A 27682-nucleotide genomic window follows, 5' to 3' on the forward strand; every position below is an offset into this window, starting at 1 on the left:
ATTTTATTTTATTTTATTTTATTTTATTTTATTTTATTTTATTTTATTTTATTTTAGTTTAGTTTAGTTTAGTTTAGTTTACTTTAGTTTACTTTAGTTTACTTTAGTTTAGTTGATCCCTCTCCCACATTTCTGTTCAAATGTCTTGCATGCTCATATTTAGCATTAAGAAAAGCATGGTCCTGCTGGGCTTTAAGAAATAAAAGCACAATTTTCGTTAAAGCTGCTTCGAAACATTGTTCATTGTGAAAAGCGCTGTACAAAATAAAGAATTACTTGCTGCTGTGATTCAACTAGAGGTCAGATCTGTAGAATAGTGATTGCCGGGTAAGATGTGTGGATGTAAAGCTGGTTAAATGCACATGTTCGCACTCCCTGTAATGTGATTATGGGCAGTCAGTGTCTGTGTCAGCAAAAGCAGCAGAGAGCCGCTGCTGGGGAAATGAGCTGGAAAGCCACTAACGATTTCTTCTGTGCGTTTGGTGATGATGGCCATCTCTGCTGTGTGTTACAGGGGGACGGGGGGTCGTGGTCGGTCCCATCCTCAGTCAGACCCTACCTGATATTTTCTGTGACAATGAGTACAGCCCTAACTTTCTGTTTCGCAACAACGGAAACGGTACATTTACAGATGTGGCAGCACAAGTGGGTAAGCAAGAGCTGGCGCCTTTCTTTTTTCTGCTGATTTTATTTTTGAAAGGTGAGTTTGTTAGCCTTTCACAGCAAACATGCAATGAAATATTTGTATTTGTTGTCGCAGGGGTTGATGACCCGATGCAGCATGGCCGTGGAGTGGCGTTAGCAGATTTTAATCGGGATGGGAAGACTGACATTGTCTATGGAAACTGGAATGGGCCGCATCGTCTGTTCCTACAACTCAGCAATAATCGCAAGCAAAGGTTTAAGGTGCAGGTTTTAAAATCACTATTTTCATATTCTTTTAGCTGTAATGGAAGCAAAAAGGGTTTACTGCAGTGCTTGCCAGGCCAGAAACTGTAACACAGTTACTTAGCTGCCTTCAAAACACTGGTGGAAATGCAAATCTAGTTGTTGTTTTTTTTTAAATTAGATGTGAATATACTGAATGGTAGGTTTCATCTTTGTTATGCAGAACAAAACATGATCCCTACATTTTGATCTGTATAATTAAATCCTTCTGAGAGAAGACAGAGGATAAAATAATACCATCTGCTGTCTGATTAGAGTATTCAATTATTCTCTAATCATTGTTCTATTGTTTGCGCAGTGACCTGGCTCTCGTTTTATCTGGTAAAGCACAGTGATTGTAATTAGTCACAGTAAGATCGAAGAACCTCTTTATTTTTCTGAGACTTACACAGGAAGTTTTATAAATCTGCTGATAGCTTGACTGAATCAAGTCTGAATGTTTGAGAAATGTTTATTTTTTATTTTTTTTCCGCATAACCTACTTTTCAAAAGTTTGGGGTCAGTATTGATTTTCTTTTTAAAGAAATTAATACATTATTTCAGAAAGGATGCGCTAATTTGATCAAAAGTGGCGATGAAGACTTTTATCATTTCTATTTCAAATAAATGGTGTTCTGTTGAGATTTCAATTTATGAAAGTATCCTGAAAAAAGTATGTCATGGGTTTTCACAAAAATAATAAGTAGCATAACTGTTTTCAATGTTGTTTTATTGTATTTTAATTAATTAAATGCAGCTAGGAAAAAAAATGAACAGACCCTAAACAGTAGTGTAGTACTGTATGTGGCTGATATTTGTTAACTTCTTTATGGTACAGTAAAATAAAACAATATAAGCTACAAGAGGCTGTGCTTTATAGTGATTTTACCACAGCTTTTATAAAACAGTGGCAAAATCTATGTTATGGCAGACATATAACAAAGAATTTATATAGCTTAGATTACATTTTAACTTTTTGAATAATCTGATGAAAATTATTTAAATTCATAATGAAATTTGAAATGTCTTGTAATGCCAGATTTTGTTGGCAAACCTAAGAACATTGTGATTTCTTGACGAGACACATATGAGATCACTTGGGTATTTTTCTCAAGATAAAACTCTGAAATGCGTAAGTCTTAAAGAACCTCTATCAGCTCTCTTTAAGCACATTGTTGTCTAGGAGAAACATTTGTCCTGTGGACCCAGTCAGAATTTGTAAGTCTGCTAATCTTGAACTAATGGTTTAATTAGGCTATGTAAGCAAGCCTGTCCTTAAATAAATAATAATAATTAAAGAAGTAATGAACACAAAATATTATCGATTTATTTTAGTCATGAACCTTTGGATCTGTATCACCCGAGTGTGTCAGGTAATTGTGTTTGGTATGGATGGATCGGCGCTGTGTGTGTAGGTCTTTCTCAGCTTTAGCTTGATCCCAGAGTTAGCGGCAGTGATTGGCTTCTTTAGCACAGAGATAAATGTCAGCAGGAAGCTGTTTTATGGGGGTCAATTGTTGGGTTAATGTCTCATGGGAGACCTTACAGAAGGATTTGTGCATCAACGTAGGGCATTGTGACCTTTGCCATGTATAATTGCATTGTGATTAAGATGCTCTGTTATTCCGTGTGTTAATTAAACTTTGGCTGAACAAGCACACCAGCTAGTGGAAGATCATGTGTGAGTCATAATAAGTTCATCTATCTATCTATCTATCTATCTATCTATCTATCTATCGTACTTTCATTCATCTATGTATCTATCTGTCGCTTTGTCTATCGCTCTATGGTACATCTATCTATCTATCTATCTGTCTGTCTGTCTATCTATCTATCTATCTATCGTACTTTCATTCATCTATGTATCTATCTGTCGCTTTGTCTATCGCTCTATGGTACATCTATCTATCTATCTATCTGTCTGTCTGTCTATCTATCTATCTATCTATCGTACTTTCATTCATCTATGTATCTATCTGTCGCTTTGTCTATCGCTCTATGGTACATCTATCTATCTATCTATCTGTCTGTCTGTCTATCTATCTATCTATCTATCGTACTTTCATTCATCTATGTATCTATCTGTCGCTTTGTCTATCGCTCTATGGTACATCTATCTATCTATCTATCTGTCTGTCTGTCTATCTATCTATCTATCTATCGTACTTTCATTCATCTATGTATCTATCTGTCGCTTTGTCTATCGCTCTATGGTACATCTATCTATCTATCTATCTGTCTGTCTGTCTATCTATCTATCTATCTATCGTACTTTCATTCATCTATGTATCTATCTGTCGCTTTGTCTATCGCTCTATGGTACATCTATCTATCTATCTATCTGTCTGTCTGTCTATCTATCTATCTATCTATCGTACTTTCATTCATCTATGTATCTATCTGTCGCTTTGTCTATCGCTCTATGGTACATCTATCTATCTATCTATCTGTCTGTCTGTCTATCTATCTATCTATCTATCGTACTTTCATTCATCTATGTATCTATCTGTCGCTTTGTCTATCGCTCTATGGTACATCTATCTATCTATCTATCTGTCTGTCTGTCTATCTATCTATCTATCTATCGTACTTTCATTCATCTATGTATCTATCTGTCGCTTTGTCTATCGCTCTATGGTACATCTATCTATCTATCTATCTGTCTGTCTGTCTATCTATCTATCTATCTATCGTACTTTCATTCATCTATGTATCTATCTGTCGCTTTGTCTATCGCTCTATGGTACATCTATCTATCTATCTATCTGTCTGTCTGTCTATCTATCTATCTATCTATCGTACTTTCATTCATCTATGTATCTATCTGTCGCTTTGTCTATCGCTCTATGGTACATCTATCTATCTATCTATCTATCTATCTATCTATCTATCATTAATCTATGTATCTATCCGTCGTTCTGTCTATCGTTCTATGGTACATCTATCTATCTATCTATCTATCTATCTATCTCTCTATCATTAATCTATGTATCTATCCGTCGTTCTGTCTATCATTCTATGGTACATCTATCTATCTATCTATCTATCTATCTATCTATCATCTATCTATCGTACTTTCATTCATCTATGTATCTATCTGTCGCTTTGTCTATCGTTCTATGGTACATCTATCTATCTATCTATCTATCTATCGTACTTTCATTCATCTATGTATCTATCTGTCGCTTTGTCTATCTTTCTATGGTACATCTATCTATCTATCTATCTATCTATCTCTCTATCATTAATCTATGTATCTATCCGTCGTTCTGTCTATGATTCTATGGTACATCTATCTATCTATCTATCTATCTATCTATCTATCTATCTATCTATCTATCGTACTTTCATTCATCTATGTATCTATCTGTCGCTTTGTCTATCGTTCTATGGTACATCTATCTATCTATCTATCTATCTATCTATCTATCTATCTGTCTGTCTGTCTGTCTGTCTGTCTGTCTATCGTTCGTTCGTTCGTTCTGTCTATACACTCATCTTTCCATCTATCTGAGATGCTCAGTATTGTCTCATGCTCAGCTGTACCTCCTCTGCTGGTTCCTGTCCAGAGATGGCCATCACCTCTCCTTCAACCAGACAGCAGAAGGTCACTTCATGGGCTTTCACCTGCAGGTTTTATGAGCCCTATAATTAAAATTGGGGTTAATACTTGAAAGAGTGCCGGCATGCTCAATAACTCTTCCATGACTCGTTGCTGCACTACTGAAGCGTGACGATAGCAGTTACTTTTTTCTGCTCCCACTCCCTGAAGTTTTTAGACTGTGATTTACCTGCAGCTTAGATCTTTATGTCATAGATATCATACATCTGACTCTCCAAATCTTGAAGCTAATGCTCCCCTGTCAGCGAAGGAAAAAATACTTTCCCGTCCCAGTTTAATCTGTAGAAACCACTGTATTATAAGGAAGACGTTCTTCAGGTGATTTTCCCAAGTGTAAAGTGTGTCAACGCTGTGGTGTTTCAAATTTTGATGTGCTGATATTCTCTGTACCAGGACATCGCCACACAGAAGTTTTCCATGCCATCTCCTGTTCGCACTGTCATTGCAGCTGACTTTGATAATGACAATGAACTGGAGGTTTTTTTCAACAACATTGCCTACAGAGGACCATCAGCCAACAGACTGTTCAGGTGTGTACTCTACTGATATGCATAAGCTACGTCTTAGAGTGGTGCAGAACACATAAAGGAGATATTTAGCAGGATGTTCACACTGATTTTTCATTTTTTTATATAGTATTTAATAATATTTTGCTTTTATTTTAATTTATATAATAATAATTGCTTTAGCTTTTAAATTTATATTTTATTTTAATTTTAGTCATTTTGTTTTATGCTTTTTTAATTTGTATTTTTTGTAATATTTCTATTTAGCTTGAGTTGATTTTGATTTCCATTTTAGTTTTATAAATTATTTTCATTTTGCTTATTTTATACAAATAGTTCATTTATAATTTTCATTTAAGTTTTTTTTAACGTCTAATATTCATATTTTATTTTATTTTATTTCAGCTTTAATTTTAATGACGTAAACAATTCTTATAGTTTTAGTTACCAATAAAAACTGCTGGTCACTATTCCCTTCCATTGTATGGAAAAGAACAACAACTTTCTGATAAAACGTTTGTCCCATAAAAGATATCAGTAGGATATAAACAAATACTATTGTTTTATTTAAAATAATAACAATAAAAAAATTAATGTAACAATGAATGTACAGTAACCTGTCTTGGATATTTGTATACATTTATACAATTGCCTACTTGATCAAAATGACCTGTATTATCATTATGTAACAGAGTTATTTCTTTAACATTTACATTGTAAGGTAGGAAATAATTATGGAAACTCTCTCTATTTTGGGGATTTGATGGTAAGCCCAGACGGCACGACAAGCCAGCAAGTCCAACTGCCAGACCACAAACAAACCCAGTCCAACCACAACTCTACCTGATGGGAAATTCCCCCAACATCCGACCTCACCCGTTACACGATGGCTTTCTAATGAGAAGACTGGATGTAGCATTAAACAGAACATTGTTTCAAATTAGTTTCTAATCCCATACTCAAACAGTCTGGACCTCGGTTCTCAGAAAGCAAAGATTTAAGCTTTTAATATAAAGAAACCTTTTAGTTAGCATTATTAGTCATCAAAATATAAAGTATGATCTTCCAGCCCTAGAAATGTTTTAACTGAATCAATATTGCGGGGGTTTCATGAGCCCGTAAATGAATATCTCCTTTGAGACATGTTGTATAACATGCAGCTGACAAGGTACATTTGTCTTTGACTGTTCCTTTGTGTGGAGCTCTCTCAAGCCAAAAGGCAAAGAGAGTAAGTAATTAATCTTTACCATGGCAGAGTTTCTCGGAGAGAACACGGAGATCCACAGATCGAGGAGCTGAACGTCGGGGAGGCCGCCGAACCAGAGGGACGGGGAACCGGTATGAAGGATTTGGCTGGTTCATTCCATTAAAATAGGACTGTTTATTTTGTAGAGTTTTACAAATGGTAAATTAAGATTTTCCCCTTAAAATAACTTGAAAATGAACCAAAGCTTTTAATTTATTATTATTATTATTTATTTATTTATTTTTTTTTTTAGTTATGAAGGACTATTAATGTTCTCAACTTCATATTGTTTCAAAACATTTATCGTGTAAAGGCTACTACGTCCTGATGCATCAAAGTACCGTACTTGCTTGTCAATCATCCACTGTGCTTAAACTTTTTTTTTTTTTTTCTCTTTTTTTGACATGACTAGTGAAAAATGTACACTATTATTCAAATGTTTGGGGGTCATTAAGAATTTTTTGGTAACACTTTCTATGAAGCCCGTATTTATAATACATTATAATTTTATTTTGATGGTCCCCTTAATCAGTCGACTGTAAGCAACTTTGCAACTACATGCCAACTAACTCTCAGTAGAGTATAAGTATGCTCAAGAATGGTAGAATCTAGTATGGTAGAATAAGTTGACGTACTTGCAAATCATAGAAAGTGTTACCAATTTTTTTTTCTGAAAGAAATTTATATTTTTATTCAGCATTAAACTGAACATTGTATTATTGAACATATTTTTGAACTTTCTATTCATCATAAAATCCTGAAAAAGGTGTCATGGTTTTCACAAAATATTTAGCAGCACAACTGTTTTCAAAATTGATAATAATAAGAAATGTTTCTTGAGCAGCAAATCAGCATATTAGAATGATTTCTGAAGGATCACGTGACACTGAAGACTGGAGTAATGGATGCTGAATCAAAAATGTCAGCTTTACCATCACAGAAATAAATTAAATTTTGAAAATATAATAAAACAGTTGTTTTAAATTGTAATAATATTCACTTTATTGTTTTATGTATTTTTTCTTTCAAAAACATTTAAAAAACTTACTGACTTCAAACTTTTAGTGTAACTACAGTATTGAACAGTAGTGTATGTTAATTGGGCACACATATAATGGAGAAATTATCATCTAGGTGTACTAGATCAGTGGTTCCCATCCCTGGTCCTGGAGGCACCCCAACACTGCACATTTTGCATGTCTCCTTTCTCTGACGCACCACTTTCAGGTCTTGAAGTCTCTACTAATGAGCTGATGACCTGAATCAGGTGTGTTTAATTAAGGAGACATGCAAAACGTGCAGTGTTGGGGTGCCTCCAGTGGCAGCAGACCGGGACCTTTTCCCCACGGCTCGGCTGTGTTACAGATGCTTGGAGGCACATGGCTTCATCTGGGAGCTATCGGACAGATTTGTGGCAGAAATAGGCTGCCAGCTGGAAGCTCAGATTGTTCTGAATGTGCTGTGAAAAACAAAACGATAGCCATCAGTAGTCACTGGATCACCCTGAGGGCTCGTAAATATGTGCGTACGTGTTCAGGCCTCTCATCGATGTTTCTTTCAGTAAGAGTGTTTGCAAATTGATGTAAAATATCTGCTTTACAAAATAAATCCATAGTACAGTTTATGGTATCAGATTATGGTATAAATTTTTTTTTTATTTTTTTAAACACACATTTTTAACACATTTTTATCTCACAATTGCAGCTTTATTTCTTGAAATGGTGACTTTGTCTCAAAATACTGTATGACATAATATCTAACAATGGCACCTTATATCTCACAAGTGCATCTTTATTTCTCACAGTTGTGACTGTACATTTCACATTTGTGAGTTTATATCTTATAATGCGACTTTAGTTTTTAATTAAGTTCTCAGTTATGTTTCAGATTAAACTGGATTTTACAAATGTGCTTAGTGACCTAATTAGTTTAAATAGAGCAGAATCTTAATTCTTCAAAATTCAGACTTTCAGAAAAATCTGAAACTTTTCAAATTCATTTTTGAGAAGAGTTTTGAATTTTTAGATTTCTTTAACAAAAACATACCATGGTAAATAAAAAATTAAATTAAAAAAATTGATCATGTCAAAAACATTTTTTTTTTATTTTTAGACTAAATAAATAAATTAATAATTTTTTAATTAATTAAGATGATTATTAGATTTCATATTTTTTTTATTTCTCAGACAAAAAAAGGTGCTTCATAAAATATGGAATGTTTTTAAAAATTTGAAATTTTTTTTTTTTCATTTTAAATTTTTTGATTTTTCAGACTAAAAATACCTTTATACACCTCAACAGAAAAATTAATTAATTTTTTATTCATTTAATTTTTTTATTTATATTTTTTGATATTTTGAGTATTTTCATTTCTCAGACAAAGAAAAAGATGTGATGGTAAAATTAAAAAAAAACCCCAACAACTATATATTAAATATAATATATAAAAATATATTATTTAAAAAAAAAATTGTTAGTGTACCATGGTACTTTTTGTTAGTGAATATTATCAGTATTACATGCAGTTACCTAAACCCTGCAATCAACAATCATTTTTCACATGCTGAATTTGAAGATTGCCTTTATTAAATAAAAACCCGACAGATGCTCAGTTGTCCTCTCCAACTAAACTGCGTCTTTCAGTAACCGCTGGTGAAATGTCATGCTTTTTGTCTCGCGAGGCACCTGAGCCAGCCTTGGTCCTGCCAGGAGCCCTGTGGATCTGTTTACCTAAGAAATGTCGCTTTAATTAAGAACTGGGAAGGCAGTCAGCTTCTCTCCTGCTTGACTAAAGGCTATAATGGAAAGAAAGTCTAGCGCCCACCCTGTCCCTCCTCATTTTAACTCCTTTGAAGTTCTGCCTTCCTCCTCCACCACATTAATTTCCAATGGATGATCTCTCCGTTCATGATCACTACGACAGTCTCCTCTAACGGCCGTGTTAATTACTGTCCCCGCTGTCTGTGAGAAAGTGTCTCTGACAATCAGATTGAAGGTAGTAAATGGATGCTTCTGTAAACCTTCTTAAATGAAGTGCTTTCCAACCACCGTGCCATTTATATGGCTCCTTATTTCAGCCACCGAACAACAGACAGATTTCATCGGTCTGGCATATAAGAACCTCATTGCTTTAATGCCTCAGTGACTGCTATGCCAGAAACTCTCTGGCCTGTGAACCCCACACACCGGCAGTCATGAGAAACCGGTTCTGTTGACATCAAATGAGACGTGTTCAGGCCTCGCTGCTCACGACGCTGCCCACAGCTGAGACTGAACGCATTCTTGTGCATTTGTTTAAGAGTCTACGTGGTCTGTGCCAAACCAGAGCCTATTCCAACCTGGCTTTTGCCGAGAATCTTCTTGGGAGGGCCCTTTCTCCAGAATGGTATTTTTCAATGGAGAGCTGTACATTAAGAAAATAAATCATTCATTATGTCTCCTAAGCCTGAGGGGAAGTTATAAAGACGAACTGTTCGTGAAGTACTGAAAGGATTGCTGCTTTGCTGCCCTGACAGGGAAAGATGTGGCCACCAGTGTGGAAGTGTTCTGGCCAGATGGACGTTCTGTGGCGAGAGCTCTGGAGCCCAGCGAGATGAACAAAGTGATGGAGATCTATTACCCTGAGAATGAGGAAGAGGCGACCCAAGTGGTGGAGATCGAGGTACATACCCTACCTTTCATACTCACGTGTTCTTCTTTATTTGAGGGGTTTAATTGTTGTACAAATGCTCTTTCTTTTCACAGTGTGGACCAGGATTTGAGGTCAATGAAAATGGCCGTTGCTCTGGTAAGTTTTTCGAGCGACGTGTACTTTAACATCCCATAGGCCTAAATCCCATAAACATATGCACACACACACACACACACACACACTCAGGCTGGTCCCCACAATGTCAAAAATGTCAGGTTTTACTACCCTTGTGAGGACATTTGGTCCCCACAATGTAGCATAAACACACACACACACACACACACAGACACACACACACATTTAAATCAGAAAAATATTTAGGTATTTATTTTTGCCAAAACCACATGATCTATGACGTCCGAAGAAAAATATGTTGTTTATATATTAAATATATTTATATATAATAAAAATTATTTAAATATATAAATGTATATACATGTAAACATTTTCAAAATATATACTGTATGTGTGTGTATTTATATATATACATAATAAATAAACACAGTACATATACATTTATTATGTAAACAAAAAAAAAATATTTTGGATGAGATTAATCACGATTAATTGTTTGACAGCACTAATATAAATATATGAATAATACTATGATCTGTTATACCCAGTATTACTGTGAGCAGTAGACTGTGCACATGCTCAGGACATATATAAGTTGTTGGCTCTCAGGGACATAAGTTTGAGTCCGGCCTGGATTATAGTGTGTCCCATCTACAGTATAGTCTCATTCAAGAATGAAAGCAAAAAAAAGTCCTAAAATAAAATAAAGGCATTGGGTCATTGCTTTGGCGACATGCTAATGGAAAACTGTGAGTCAAGTGATTCACATATGAAGCCCTGTTTGATAACGTGGTGCAAAGCAGTCCAAATCAGTCACTCATGAGGTTCCATTTCAGTTAGGATTTAGCCTTAATAGGAATCTTCCTATATAGGCAGTAGACAGCATGGCAACTCAGCAGGTTTTGGAACAGAAGCTGTGTCAGTCATCATGCGTTTGGGCTAGTAGGAGCGACTTCTTTGTTCCATGCACACATACAGTATAAAGATATCTAAAAGTATTCACTCCCACAAAAAAATGTGGTTGTCACTTCTGAAACTTTGCATATTTATTCCACTCCTCTTCATTTTCTAGACCAAGACGAGTGCACACAGTTCCCGTCTGTCTGTCCATCTGAGCGACCCGTCTGCACCAACACCTACGGGAGCTTCAAGTGCCGTGCAAACAAGAGGTGTAACCAGGGATACGAGCCTAATGACGAAGGGACAGCATGTGTAGGTGAGTTGAGACTAAAGCCAGATGATTAGAGTGGATTGATGCAATAAGGAGCCCCTGAGAAAAGCTGTTTGCCCTCATTTCACATAGGTAGAGTTTCACTTTTGAGCTTTGGGGCAATAATGTCTCAAACTGTGCTCAGATTTGCAAAGATACCAAAGCTTGCAAGTCAGAAATTTAAATATGAACCCAAACATTTCTCACTTCCAAGACCAAATAATGCAAATTAATTAAAGGTGGGGTAAGCGATTTCTGGTAGCCAATGTTGACATTTGAAATCACCAAAACAAACACGCCCCTACCCCAAAAGGGTCTCGCCCCTATTTTGATAGCTCCGCCCCACACATATGTACGCAACCCAGGCAACGATTAGTTCTGGGGTCTGAATACTTTCCGCACCCACTGTATATACATATCTATGATCTACACTGGCGCGGCGCGACACGACAAATCCCTGACAGAAAACTGCTGCTGCGTTCTATTCATGATGTATTGACACACATTTCAAATGATTTTCAACGTTCGCTTTGTCACGTCCAGTGTACTAGACAGACTTTAGCTGTTGCGGCGCAGACACGGTGTTACTCACCTATCCAGAATGATTGGCTACGAGTTTGTTTTGCTAGTCGGCCCGAATCAGTTTTCTAAAGCGTTTTCGAAAAATCGCTTACCCCACCTTTAACTGAATATTCTTATTTTACATCAACTATTTTCTAATATCTTTCTATTTTAATTTTTCCCAATTAATTTTTGAAATTTGTGAATACACTGTAAAAAAAAACTTTAATGTAGGATTAATCAGAAATAATTTTCACTTAGAATTCACTAATAATAACGTAAATAGTAACACTGAATTATATGTGAAATGTTGAAGTTATTTTTATTTAATCATACAACAGTAGGTTGACTTTCTTGTGCTTGTGTACTACAGTAGTTTTCATTTGAGTCTTGGTTGTTGCTTTAGCAAGTTGTGTTTATTTATTTGTTTGTTTGTTTGCTATGATCATGACCACGAGATCTCAAAAATGTGTCAGAACTGTGCTCAGATCTGCAAAGGTACCAATGCTTGCAAGTCAGAAATTTCATTATGAACTCAAACATTTGTCACTTCCAAGACTAAATGCAAAGTGAATTTACAACTCTATATTCTTATTTTACATCAACTATTGTGTAATACCATTCTGTTTTAATTTCTCCCAATGATTGCTTAAAATAGAATTAATGAAACCGTTTTCATTCAGAAATGAATAGAAAAATTCAAAATTACAAAGAAAAGAAAGCAACTAATTGAATTAAACAACATTTTTAAGTAGATTTTTTTTTGGGGAAAAGATGCTTCAATAATCTTTATTTACAATGTCAAATAAAAACTTTTTTTACAGTGTGGTTTGCTTCTTTTTCCTTTATCTCTGCAGCTCAGGTGGCTTATTTTGGAGGAAACAGATCCTCAGCCTTCAAGCTCTTGGCTTCCCATCTTTGGCCTCTCGTACTAACTCTTCTCGCTGTCTTTACTGCTTGCTTGGAGGCATGAAGGGCAGTGCCTCCCCTATCCTGACATCTCTTCCACCCTGCTTGGTCTCCGATTCTCTGCTTTCCTTTCATTTTCTCACTGAGGTGTTTGGGAGTCAGCTGTAAAATGAACTCTCCATGGACCTGTCGCTCTTGCAATGTCGTCACTAACAGACCTGTATAAATAATGCTTCACTTTCCAGTTGGGAACCACAAAAGATCCCTGTTTTTAAGATAAAACAAGTATTCCCACTCAAAGATCTTCATGTTCATCAACTGTGATGTGGGATAAGATTGTGATTGTAATGATCTTTATAAAAGGCCGTGTCCCAGCGTGTTACAAGCGATTATGAGTTCTAGCGCATTCAGTCTCAAATCAGCAGCAGCGTGTTAGCAGGTTTTCCAGGAGAGCATATGCCCGGCCATCTGTTTCACGCAAGGTTACATTCCTTGTGCTCTGAATAATACATTCACGAGAGATTCATACCATACACTTTTGACCCTCACCAGTACTCACGACTGCCCTTGGGATCGGTGCATGTTTTTGGCATGGATGAGTGTTTCATTTAGCAAAATGTTGTTCAGATTTATACATGTGGGATTTCACCGTGATCTAGCTGCAGAAACATAGACCCAGACCACATCGTGAAGTAAAACTTTTATTTTTATTCATATTTTAATAGACTTTCTCAGCTTTAAATACTTCAATAGAAATATGTCAAGGTTTCATTTGAGTGTTGGTTGTTGCTTTGATAGGATATGATGTCTTTTTATTAAAAAATTTGCCATGACCATAAGCAAAAATTACTTTCAAATATTTTAACTTTAAAATATAGAGTTCAGTACAGTCATTTTCTATAAAAAAGTGTCCGTGGCCATTGTCCAAGAAAGAGAGAGAGAAAAAAAAAACACCTTAAAAGTAGTCCATACAACTTCTGTGCAGTCTTGTGCAGTCAAGACAAATAATAGTTTTGTGTGAGAAATAAGCAGAGATTTAAAGGAATGGTTCATGCATATTGTATCATAAGTTGGAAATATGTGAATACAATGAAAATAATTTGGTGTAGGATTTATTTGAAACAATTTTCACAGAATTTGCTAGAAAATTTCCCCCAAAAAAAAAAAAAAAAAACCTAACTGAATTAAAATTGAAATTTTGAAGTAGAAATATTAAAACTCGTTTTTTCTCATGTGAACTATTCATTGTAAAATTAATGTTTCATGCAAATATGAACATTGTCATTATTTACACATCTTCATTTTATTTTTAGGCTTGTATTCTGTTATTTATTTTCATAGAACATAGAAAAGAATCTTCACACAACTTCTTTTCCTCATACATGACCATGCCTGTCAAAAAGCTAAAAAAAAAAACTAAAATAGTTGATCCATACAGTCTTTTAAAGGGGTCATATGACGTTGTTAAAAAGAACATTATTTTGTGTATTTGGTGTAATGCAATGTGTTTATAATAATAATAATAATAATAATTCATTACATTTACGACTGTCCTTGCAAAGTTGGAATTGCACCACTTTATAGAAACCGCATTGTAGGCTATACTCTCCCAGGAAACAGTCCTCGTCCTCCATAAAATGCGCTGCAATCACATCATATGACCCCTTTAAAGATATAAGATCGTTTTTATGAAGAACAGACCAAAGTTTAGGTCATTTTTCAATTAAAATTATGGTCTGTTTCTCACACAAAGCTTGCCAGTGGCTTCAGAAGTCTGGAAAGAAAGCACACAAATCATATGGACCACTTTTATTGTGTTTTGTTTAGGTCCTTTTAGAGGATAAGTAAATAAATAATGACATAATTTTATTTGTAGGTGAACTAACCTTTGAAGTCATTTTTCACTGGTAATGGCTTTGGATTTTTCCCCTTATTCTAAACCGGTCGGCTTATTAAATGCATCACTATGTATTGAAGATGTTTATTTTTTTTAATTCATTTTTATAAATTGATTTAATTTAGCCTTTTCAACCTAGTTATTGGGAATATTACAGATTGCTATGCAGAATATTCACCAAAGGTTAATGAACCGTGTGAGGCTCAATGAAAAAGGCATTTTAAAATGCTGTACGAGCTCTGTTTGCTTTGGATGTAAATATTGTTATTTCCTACAGAATGTCCTTGACTGAAATGAGACTGCTTGCATCTGTGTTGCTACAGAGCTCAAAATCCACATTCGCTGCATTTTTTTAAACATTGTGTATTGTCATATAACATTTGATATGAATTCACTGTGGTCTTTGATGTAGGTGTTAAATAACTTCTGAACTGACTCATGATGTGTGCATTGGCTAAAGACCCCTCAGTCTCCAGGGGCAAATAGATTCTCTTTATTTTATTACGCTGTTCTAATTTTCCATGTCATGACTCATGAAACATGTGCCGACTGCTTCGGGAAAAATGTCAGATCTCACAAGAGCTGACAGATGCCACCTATAATTATTATTTAAATGATACATGTAGTTAGAGAGCAGATTGAATCAAGCTTACCTCAGTGTCATGGTTACAAGGAAAGGCAGAGTGTGGAATCTTAATAAATGCATGTCATGGTAAAGGGATATGTGAAAATATGATCTGTCTTTGTAATTTCTGCCAAAGTGATTCTGTTGAAAATGCCAGCATGAGTTTCTATGCTAGTCTAGAGTGGTTTGAGCTGCTTAACCAGCATGATTTTCCAGTAAAAAGACTGGTTAAGCTAGTTAAGAAGCTTGGTGGGCAGCAGACCAGCATGCAAAACACAACATACACTGGTGTTTTCAACAGGGATGAATACTGAAGTACTGAATGATTAATCAGATTATTTTATGTGCTGCTTCCGATGAAGATGTAATCTCCACTTTTATGTAGAAATGATTTATATGGAAATAGCACACAAGTCTATACTTTCGGTGAAAAGAGGGCAATGTTGACTTGATCCCGTCTTTTTGTTTCTGAATGAATAGTTGCTCATTTTCTTTGCAGAATTCACTATAATTTGGGATCCATGTGTAAAATAAAGTCAAGACCTTTTTCTGTTTTGTTTATTGTCTTGTTTTTTTGTCGCAGCAATGACCAACATCTATGAGCCTCCTGAAGCCTGCTACCACCTCAAAGTAAAAAAAAGAAAGAAAAATAATATATTATAAAATAATAATAATTTATACATGAGGCAGAAAGGGGCTTCAATTCTCCCTCTATACAAGGTTAGATTTTCTCAGTAACACTTTATAACCTTAATTACAAATATTAACTAACATTGCTATATTAAAATAAAACTTAAAAGCTTATTAGAAAGTTCAAAATGAGTTATGCTAGTTTGAATCATCCACACTACTGTTTAAAAATTGTTGGTAAGATTGTACTTATTTTTTATTTTTTTTATTCAGTAAGTTCACATTAAATTTATCAAAAGTGACAGTAAAAACTTTTACATTATTCATACAAAACAATCAAACAAATTATTTTCTTTTGAACTTGGATTCATCAAAAAAAAAAAAAAAGCATTTTCAACATGGATAATAATAGCAATGTAGTTTCTGATAATAAAAATGCAGCGTTTCTTGATCAAATCAGCATATTAAAATGCTTACTGAAGGATCATGTAACACTGAAGACTGGAGTAATGATGCTGAAATTTCAGCTTTGCTATCACAGGAATAAATCACTTTTTTAAAATATATTCAAACAGAATTTTATTTATTTGAATTTTATTTTATTTATTTCAATTTATTTGATCAAATAAAATATTTTGAATGGTATAACCGAAAAAAATCACCTTAACCTGCTTGAAAACCTTGCTTTATAAGAACCGCTTTATTTGTTATGATTCTCACAAAATCATAAATTTTAAACAAAATAAATATATGAATTCATGAACTAAGTTGTTTGAATGTTTATTCAGTGTCTCAACATCTCCAAAGCAAACACCAGCTTTGCTATCACAGGAATAAATCACTTTTTTAAAATATATTCAAACAGAATTTTATTTATTTCAATTTTATTTTATTTATTTCAATTTATTTGATCAAATAAAATCTTTTGAATGGTATAACCGAAAAAATCACCTTAACCTGCTTGAAAACCTTGCTTTATAAGAACCGCTTTATTTGTTATGATTCTCACAAAATCATAAATTTTAAACAAAATAAATATATGAATTCATGAACTAAGTTGTTTGAATGTTTATTCAGTGTCTCAACATCTCCAAAGCAAACACAAACTTCAGCAGGTGTATGGAGTGGTCACTTTAAGAAGAGCAGGGCATGTTGGGCACACGGGTTACCCGAGGGTGTTACAGCTTGCTTTCTTGCAGGGGCTCACTCAAGTATTCAAGACATATTTCAGATTTCAGCCTCCAAGTTAGCTCGAGAGACAAACAGATAAAGAATGAGAATGAAAGGGGGAAAAAATGGAGCAAGATCAAATCTGTGAGAGGAAAGCAAACAGTCTGTTGAGATGTGAGATCGCTGTGTGTTTGTGTTTGAATGCTACAGTAGGTCCCAAAGGCTGGGTCTGTGTTTAAAAGGGTGAAGTGTATGGCAGGCAGCACTGGGCCATGGTTCTCACAGTTCAGTACTAGCAGAACTCATACCACCGACGTACCTGTTTACCCAGGTGCTCTCCTCTGGCCATCACTGGGCGACCAGCCAGCAAGGTAGACGAGAGACGTGGTACCAGACACAACACTGAAAGACATCTCACTCAGGTCAGCTTCTCATCAGGATGATTTTTATGTGTTTTCCATTTATTAAAGGTACACATGGTTTCTTAAGAAGTGAGAATGACCTAATGTTACAGAGAGAGATGGATATAATACCTCTCTGTGCTTTTTTTCCCTCCACATTGTAAAGTATGGTTCTGTGACACTAGCAAAAGTGAGTTTTGACCTGTAGTTGACATTACTACAAAATTATATTGCATTGCTTTTCGCACGTTTCACAGCACTTTCAAAAACAAATGTCCAGTGAGAGGCACTAAAAGCACTTATAGTGTTTTTTTTTTAGAAACAGATGAACGCCAATGTGGCAACATGTTATTACATTGGTTGTTGTACATATTACGGCAGGTGATTCATGCTAAAAGGTTAGTGCTCTACTGCATTTGAAAATAACGTACCAGCTACACTAAGCCCACCTTAAACCATTCCGATAGTGTGAACAAAAGCAACATGAGATCAAAACACATTTGCAAATCTTTTATTGAGCCTTGGTACTTGCGTTTCACAAAATTTGTACTCAAGCGCTATGCATTGCAAGTGCAATGCTCTACCGGGTGAGCTACAGAGCAAGTTTACTAATATCAGAAAAGCCATAAAAATGTAGCTGGTTATTAGTTTACAAATCATTCTCTATGGTAAAAGTGTTTTAAGGTCATAACATCTTTATGTATTGATAATCTGCCCCGTAGTCATAATTTGTGTGAACAGTTGTTGGTGTTTTACTGGCACTAGTGTTCATTTCAGCTGGAGAATTGTGTGTATAGCTACGTTTGAGGAGTTTTGCAAAAATGTTGGTGCTGTAGAGGCATGTTTTTCAAACAAGCCTATGTTGCAGAAAAGGATAAAATACACCACAGTGTCAAAGTTATAAGAACACCATCTTCAAAAATAAATGGGAATAGCCCTTTAATTCCACTGAAAACGAGTTGTCTTATATATTAATAACCATGTTATGATTTAATGTTTAAAAGCACATATGGGTGTGCTTTTTGGGTGTTCACATACATTTGGCCTTATACTATATTTGGTGGAGGCAAGAATAGATTCATAGTCAAATTCAAATCTATTATTCATCTCCTGGCCAGTTTTTCGGTTCTCTCTCGCTGTTCACTACTGTGCTGCGCTGATAAACTATTGATGGGTTGAAAAAGAGCGAGCACTTAGATGTTGAAGAGAATGGGAATAAAATTGGTACTGATGGCTTGTATTCTAGATGGAAGAATACAGTAACTCGGTTTGGGAGGTCTGAACATCACTGACTGCCATTGTTTGCTGCCATTGGCGTTCCTCACATTGTAAATAGGCCAAACCAAATGGCTCCTTCTCATAAATGAAGCACTTGAGGACACTTGGCTATGATGGATTAAAGAATTAAATCTTCTAGACTTTTTCTTCTGATCTCTGCTGATTTGTCTGGGCATTTATGAAACACATTGGACTGATTAAAATCATTCAAGAATAGTTTTGGTCAGTTTTCATGTAATACTCTTGCTTGATGTTTTTGGATATTATTCATTCATTCTTTTTTGACCAATATTCACATTATTATCCCATTTGACACTGGTTAGCATGAATGTAGTGAATTACAGGAGGGGTTAGGAATGTTTTAAGCAGTTTGTGCAATGTTTTTCAGTCGTAGTGTGTGGCCGAAAGATTGTTTTTGAATGGAAGTCAAAGGCATTGAACAGGTCAACATCTTCCTCCGAAAAACAAACAACATGCTGTAGCCTTGAATTAGACCCTCCCTTTCATAACATTGCTAAATGTATCTGACAACAGAGCTTATTGCAAAAGCACATATTTAGATTCAGTGTACACTAGATGTTGCATCCTACAACAGACACAACACATTCAGCACTAGTCTTTGAAGTCGAACACCGTTAGCCAAAGCCAACATGGACGGCTTTTGAAAGGACTGATCCAAATTCAGCCAAACCATAATATTTGCAGACACTAAATCCAGACAGAAATGAAAGAAATGTCATGGAGACTGTATTGTGTTCATCCTGTCTTATGAAAGCTCTGCAGGCTGAGTGTTTAAATAATAAATGAAATGTGCCATGAAGATTGAAAGGATCGTGTTCACAATTAAACTGCCATGTAACAATCAGAAGCAAGAAGAATTGGAGTTTTCCCTCTGTTAAGATCTCATTCACACTCTGTACAGAATGTTATGGAAAATTAAATGGAGACATATTGTTCTAGATCACTGGATTTGAAGAATTATGGTGTAAATACATACGCGTGTAGTGTTGAGCAGTAAATAGTCATGATAATATTTTTAAGTTAAATATAAAAAAGTATAATAAATATTTTTAAAACTATTTCTAAAACTATTTCAATATAAATATTTATAACAATATCCCTAAATAATATTATATCGTTAATTATAAAATATTTTATAAAGTTTTAATATTTAAAGAGCCAAAATTATGGATGACTGATAAGTGTGAGCAAGATTTTATCTCATTTAATAAATTGTGTTCTTTAAAGTCGGTTGTTCAGTAAAATATTGTACGATTTTGTATTTTTAATGTGACATTGATCTTAATTAATTTTGTCAGGGCAGTTTTGTATATATTGAAACCGAAATTAGATAATTTATCATTTATCATTTATATTGGAACACAACAATAACAACAAATTGCAGTGCACTTCACTGACTTATCCATCTCTGTGCCAGTCAGAAAAATCATTTTAAAGCAACATTTCCTGGAAGTTTCAAAATGCTTGTCACTTTATTTAAAGTGACCTTACAAGAATGTATAACAAAATTTGATCCATTTAGCATATATGATGACGTCTGCTTCTCAGACAACAATAAGTCTTTCAGCCTCCGCCTGCTATAGTCCTTCTATTTCATTCCTCTTTGTTTTTAAAAGTCCAGAACGCCAAGCTGGCCTGTGTTCTAATGCTGGATTGATTTTAATTTTCCCCTCGGTTGACAAAGAGGATGACGTTTGCTTTTTAAATGGGAAATCAACGGCATTTCAATAAGTCTCTCATCTGCTGACCCTGACCTGTGTGTTTACCGCTGTGGGGAATATAAGTAAATACGCTCATGGAAAAACTCTTGCTCACATTGCACTTAGGCCTTGAATTCATTATAGCTGCTTTTTTAATTTTCTTTTATCATTGTCCCAAACGATATGACTCCAGGGTTTTAAGTAACCTTTCTTTAAATGACCATACTATCTGCTTTTCCCTGGAGATGTTGCAGCAATAACAAAGAAGTTTGATGAACATTTGTGAATTTACCCAATTCACAATTCATTGATGTTTGATGAACATTTGTGAATTTAAAGGTGTTTCATAAAGTCTTTAATTTCTGCACTACTAGCATCATCAAATAGAAAAACGGCAACACTTTATTTTAAGAACCAATTGTCACTAATAGCTGCTTATTAGCATGCATATGCTTATATTTTAGATCCCTTGATCCTACCCCATACCTAAACTTAACAACTACCTTACTAATTATTTCTTGAAGAGATAGTCTCTTGAAGCATCTTGGAGACGCTGCCACAGTTCTTCTGGATTGAGTCTGTCTCAGTTTGTTCTGTTTCGTCATGTTATTCCAGACAGACTGGATGATGGTGAGATCAGATCTCTGTGTGGAGCACTGGCTGTTGTCAGACTCCTTGTGCAAACAAAAATCTCACTGGATTATTATAACATTTTGGCAAAATGAATGTTTGGAAACATAAACTGATATTTCCTACTGACACACTACAGCAAAAGATAGAAATAACTGACTTAAAACTATTTTTTTACCTGGTGAAAATACTAGTGTTCTAATAATTTTGGGCACCACACACACACACACACAAATATAAAGTGCACTTTATATTTACTTTATATTTACATATTCTATATTGTTTCAAAAATATTCAATATTTTTAGGTATCGGTGTATATGTGGTTAAGTAGCATTGATTTTCATCCATTATATTCCCTAAATGTATTTTTGTCACTGTGTAACTGCAACATTTTTAAAAATGTAATGGATGTTACACTATTTCACCATAACAACTCTTAGAATGAATCTTAAAATTGTTCTCTAAGAAACAAAGCATTTACTGAGTGATTTCTTTTGTAGCATTTTTCCGAACAATCCTCATGGAGCAAATCATTTTTATTCATTGTTGCCATTTGAAAATCACAAAGCTTGGTTTATCAGCAGGTGAATCTGTTCCTCTGCACTACAGTAATATCCTGGAGGAAGAACAGAGCCAATGCAAATGCCCCATAAAACTGCAGAACCAAACGCAGCTTGGGGTTGCCAAAGTCATAACTCTAATCCCCCGTCTCTGGCGCAGAATACTCGTCTGTCACATCAAGGGCAATACCATTTCCTCTCAAATAAGAATATATGACTTCTTCGCTAGCCAGTAATGCTGCTTAATGTCTTATAGGAGAGAATGGCTTTTTGGAGAGTGTGTTAGCCTGTTGAGATTGAGCAAAATGATGAACCTGCCGTGTTTGTGAACCGAAGCTCACACATGCCCAGAAATCAGTCTGTTTTCATTTTAGCGCTGCCTGTGTATGTGAAGGGGAAAAAACTCGGCTGATCTCCGTTTCCAGAGGAACAACAAAACATTTTATTTCTGTTGGCATTCTGGATAAAAGCAGAAGACAATAGCTCTTTTCAGAAACCTGCTCACATCCAGACATTTTGGTGATAAATATATATTTTTTATATAAATGGTATAAAACTCTTTTTTGATACATTATTTGAATGCAACATTACAGCAATAAACAAACAGCAAACCAAATATTTGCTGCTTTGTTATATATTCTCAATTTCAAGGTATATTAGTACAGATAATAAAACACATTTGTCTCTGTAGCAGCAATGAGCCAGAGATTTTATAATATTCCTAACAGAAGTGATAAACAGTTAATGGAAAGTTATGATTCTACATTAGGAAGACATGAGCATTTAACATTTTTAAAATTATACTCCCAGTGTTTTTTCTGTACAATTGGACCAAAACAATATAATCTATAATACAAAACTAGTATTTACATTTTGCCATATCAAAGTACTTTTTAAAACACATGTAATTTTTCTCCTATAGGAGACATGTAGGATTTTCCATCTTACCTATTCAGTCATACACGTCCAATATTTGTTGATGTAAATGAAAAGTAAGTATTGTGGAAAACTCAAGGAATGACGCTAGGCACTCTCTGCCTGACACTTTATATGAATTATATATGACCTGTCTAAAATAGCAGGCTTGTCCATATAAACAAATGGTAAAATATGTATTTTTAATGTAACTTACATTTTTTATGTCATGTTTTACTGATTTGTATGGATCAGCCCTTTCAGACTAAATATTGTAAATGTTGAAGGGCCCCTCATACTCCATCATTAGAGTTGAAATCGGTCAGTCAAACCAAGCCAAGAAATATTTCAGATTTGAAGTCCGTTTTGTCAAACCATATGGCTGTGGGTGAGAGAGGTTTGGCAGATTTACTTCTAAAATCTTTCCTGAACAACTTGTCACTTTCCAGCCCAACAAACAATCAACATGAACTCAAAATCAAAATATACTTTCTTAAAACATGTTCCTAATGTTATTGTGTGCTATTCATTGCTGCTTGCAATTCCAAATAATAAAAACATTCTGGAAAACCAAACCAACTCTAATCTCGAAAAGCCCATTTTTCATAATCCATTAAATTCTCAAAGGATAAAATTAGGTCCCACTGTAAATTGTTCCCAAAAATATATCATATGACACAAAACAAAAGGGTTATGAACAGGTTCGTGATGACTTAAACACACATTTCTTCATAATCACCTTCCCAACTCCATCATTGTAATAGGACAACTACAGACAACTCCACATGTAGACAAAAAGACACTCATGCATTATTAGTGCAAGTCATGTACCATTTACAGAAGTCCACAGTCCTGATGGATCAGCGCCAGGGTGGGTATCGCCACAGCAGTGAAACATGAAGGCAGCAGCACAGGAGATCTATGAACGCTACCATACTACAGATGAGTGGCTGTCAGAACTGAGCTGAGAAGCTCATAGGTGGGTTACAGTAAGTTTGGACAAGTGGGGAACTGTAAATAAAATGGGGAAACGAATGACGATGAACAGAGAGTTAAAGGGGTTGTATCATGAAGAATCAAATTTGCCTTTAAAAAGTGGTTTCACTGAAAATGCAGTGGAAAACAGATCATTATAAAACCTTCTTAAACATCAGCATATTACCACTCACTTTGAAATGGCAACGATGCTCATTCAGCATTGAGAAAGTTGTCTGTCCGGTCACAGTGAGGAATGATGGATGAAGTAGGATGGCTCAAGGAGGTTGTTTATCTCAATGGCAGTTATTCGGCTTTAACAAGGTCCCCAATAATTTCAGTCCAATTTTGCTCTGATTGTTTATGTAATGCATTTTACGAAGAGGCTGTTACTGCAGTTAAAAACTACAGTATATTAGACCGCAAATCCACAAGCTTGCAGCAAATTGTTGTTGCTCATTTGACATGCAAAAGTGTGTCTGCATGTCTTAAAAGGCACAGCAGCAAAACAAACAAAAAACGGCCCATTTAATTTTATAGGTCAGAAATGGTGGAAAATATGGACAGATAAATTATGACAAAACATGGTGGGGGGAAAACGGGAAGAAAAATTTACTTAAATAAATTGAATCAACAGTGCTTGTTTGAATAGAAAATTGAACATGTATGAAACAGACACTCTCAGTTGCCCTGATCATGGTTGTTTTTGGCCTCTCATATGTACAGTTTGGGGTCAGTAAGATATTGTTTATTGATTGATTGAGAAAGAAATTTATAATGTTTTTCAGCAACTATGTATTAAATTGATCAAAAGTGAAAGTAAAGACTTGTGACACTGAAGATATTACTTTAGGTAATGGCTGCTAAAAATTCAGCTTTACCCACACAGGAATAAATTACATTTTAAAATATATTAATATAATTAGGAGACAGTTATTTTAAATTGTAATAATACTTCAGAATATTAGTTTTTTACTGTCTTTTTGATCAAATATATGCTGCCTTGGTGAGCATAAGAGACTTCTTTCAAAGATGTTTAAAAAAAAAAAAATCTTACCAAGCCCAAAACGTGAGTTGATGGAAAACATGAAAAAAAAAAAAACAGTTTCAAACAATATTCATAATAACATTTTAATAATGCATTAATAAAACAATGGAAAAGCAAATGTGACCTGCATTCACAATACAAGCATGCCTGCTTTCCTTTAAACTGTGCATTTTCTCTTTATTGCAAAGCCATAATCACCACAGACACTGACTGCTAATCTCAATATTAGTGGGACTTGTCCTCAATCAATATGGTTGATGGTTATGGTTACCTTTAGTCCTATAGTGAATGAATGTTACAAGGTTGCATTTGTTTGTGCAAATGAACAGTTGTGCCACTTGTATATGTGGTATTTCAGTGCAAAATCCTTAATTTGATTCCCTAAAAATAATCATTTACATATGATACCTCATTCATATGTAAATTAGTTTTCATATATTCAAGTATTGCCTTATATAGAAAGCGCATCACTACTGTCACGAATCCGGTCCATGAACTTCCGTCTGCTAGCCATCAGAGGTCACCCTTTCCATTTTCATTGACTCTCGCACTACACACTGTTGCATATCACCCCGGACTACATATCCCATCATTCATTGCACTGATTGCACACAGCACTGATTGCACACAGCTGTTTCATATCACTCACTCACTATTTAACACTCACTCTGATCCCTTCCCTTACAACTACATTCCTGGCACAATACTGCCCACTTTTTTTCTTAAACTCCCAAGTCAGTCATAGCAGACTATGAAAAGGGACTTTATTTCTATTAAGAAAATAATGAGCATGCATTCTTGCATGAATTATGCAAGAATGCATGAATTAACATGAAACCAACAAGAGCAATGAAAAATCTCGCAGCTCATTCCGAACAGCTGGTGAGTCAATCTTCTCTGAACCTCATCAGTCAAAATAAACTTTATCTAAGGTGCATTTACATGTTGGACCTGCTCCTGTCTACATTGGCTCCATTGACTCCCTACACAAGCACAAACCAGAGGTAGAGTTTATTGTGCAAAAAATAATTACGTAATAAATAAATGCCATTTGCGATTATCCTACACAAGCAGAGGAGATCTTTGCCCGGTTTGGGCATATTGTCCATGACACCAAACACTGAACCTCTGAGGTGCAGGTATGTGGTGGAACTAACAGAAGGAACATGAGCCTAGAGCGCTGCAAAGGGTCAAGCCTGCCAGTGAACTGAGGCACTGCTGAATTTGGCCCCTGCAGTACATCATGGGGATGAATAGGGAGAGCTCAGTCACTGTCCAAACTAAATAAGCACAAAAGCCCTGCTGGAGACTCCAGCTTAAGCTGGTTGCTGTGTTTTGGAACCATCTTAGACCAGCAACAAACAGCTACTGTATTAGCTGGTCATGCAAGTTTAAGGTGGTTTTTGGAACATGGTAGCTGGTAAACCAGCTAATTGCCAGCTTTTTAACTGAATCAAATGTCTCAAAATTGACAAATTCAGAATCATCAACATTGTTATTGAACTGAAACAACATTAAACTGACTTGAGCTCAACAATGACACTACTGACTTCTGTAGAGCTGCTTATACAGTAGCTAAACTGAGTTTGTTTCATAATTGATGGACCTTACAGTTATTGTACAGAACTGAACCAACACTGGCAGAATTTGAATTTGTCTAATATTTGAAGTTTGCATCAATTCAATTATTTTCCTGTTTATTACGATGAAGCTGCTTTGAAACAATCTGTTTTGTATAAAGCGTAACTTGTAAATAAAGCAGTTTATTTGAAATAAAATAAATGTTAAGTGAAACAATGAAATATAAAAAAAACGTCTTATTTTATTTCAGCCAGTTTCCAAGGCAACATTTCTCATTTTAATTTAGTTTAATTTGATGTACTAAATACTTACAACTAAAATTGAAAATAAACTGTCCTGTAATAAAAAAATATAGATATATATTTAAAAACAACAAAAACTAATACAAAACACAACCAAATTATTAAAACTTTAACTAAAATTAACAGCAAAGCAGAAAATATAAAAATAAAATCTAATTCAAAATATTTAAGGCGCTGAATGTAATTTGTTTGACTGTGCTAAAGCATTTAAAAAACAATTTGCAGATATTTCACATACTTTTTTCTCTGAAAAACAATGCTACAAGCCAGTTATTCTTGTGAAATGTGCGTTCCGTGTCAGAAAGTCTGTTTTTGTTTTTGTTTTTGTGATTCCACCCACTGAAAATTTACCCAATAGTATTTTGACACCCCGGGTTGCCAGTTGGTTGAAAGCACAGCATATTGCAAAAGATCTGGGTCATAGATTGCATTCACATAATTCCTACCTAAAAACCTCTGCATCCATATTCAAAGCTCTATGACCAGAGGTACATTAAAATGAGGATAAATCAGCTCATCAACTTACAGTGTCAGGCTCATCACCTTTCATTGTCAGTTGCGATCGTTCATATTGTGTGCCCTCAATCTGGCAACCCTTGTGAGCGTAAAGTCTGAGAAGGAGGGACAGGAGAAACAACTCCCTCAAATATTTTGAATTTGAACCCATGTCAACCCATTTGCAGTACTCATTTCAAACGCTAGCTGTCAATATTACATATTGCACCTTTAGAGGGGTGGTTCACTGGTTTTTTTCTAGGCTTGATTGTGTTTATGGGGTGCAGTTTAACATGTGTTAATGCTTCGTAAAAAATAAAAAAAAGTATTATTTTTCACATAATTTACCTTTATTCCACACCGCTCTGCCCCTTCTCTGAGAAACGCGCTGATCATTTCCTGCTTTTATGAAGCCCCAGTAGGCCTATGTTTTTTTGTTTGTTGTTGTCTCATAATTTTAGATATGCTGTTATTTGTAAATGCTAATGCTTATGTTAGCTTTTAATATACGGTTTTATCCTGATTAAAGCTTTAATACAGTACGGCAACTGCACGTCCATGTTTAACGCTTCTCATAGCTATGTGAAAATAAGTGTATAATTGGAACAGTTCATTGTTGGAGCTGAGCTGAATGAGAGAGAGAGAAAGAGAGAGAGATATGCAGAGCGTGTGCAGAGCAGGGGAACGCGAGGAACAGTATTAAGA

The 27682-nt window shown here is 35.1% G+C and overlaps 1 protein-coding gene across 1 annotated transcript in view; it reads left to right on the plus strand.

Annotated features, from left to right (window-relative positions):
• The window catches only part of LOC107747283 (cartilage acidic protein 1-like), a 25350-nt gene extending 12539 nt beyond the window's left edge, over positions 1 to 12811 (plus strand). Inside the window, exons 6-14 of the mRNA XM_016561752.1 lie at positions 515 to 649; positions 761 to 906; positions 4943 to 5079; positions 6311 to 6393; positions 9603 to 9686; positions 9817 to 9962; positions 10046 to 10088; positions 11140 to 11283; positions 12696 to 12811. Coding sequence (XP_016417238.1) covers positions 515 to 649; positions 761 to 906; positions 4943 to 5079; positions 6311 to 6393; positions 9603 to 9686; positions 9817 to 9962; positions 10046 to 10088; positions 11140 to 11283; positions 12696 to 12811 — 1034 coding nt within the window. The remainder of the gene's footprint in view (positions 1 to 514; positions 650 to 760; positions 907 to 4942; positions 5080 to 6310; positions 6394 to 9602; positions 9687 to 9816; positions 9963 to 10045; positions 10089 to 11139; positions 11284 to 12695) is intronic.
• The last annotated feature ends 14871 nt before the right edge of the window (positions 12812 to 27682 follow it).

This window comes from Sinocyclocheilus rhinocerous, unplaced genomic scaffold (assembly GCF_001515625.1).
Source record: "Sinocyclocheilus rhinocerous isolate Xijiao unplaced genomic scaffold, SAMN03320098_v1.1 scaffold1069, whole genome shotgun sequence".
Taxonomy (NCBI): Eukaryota; Metazoa; Chordata; class Actinopteri; order Cypriniformes; family Cyprinidae; genus Sinocyclocheilus; species Sinocyclocheilus rhinocerous.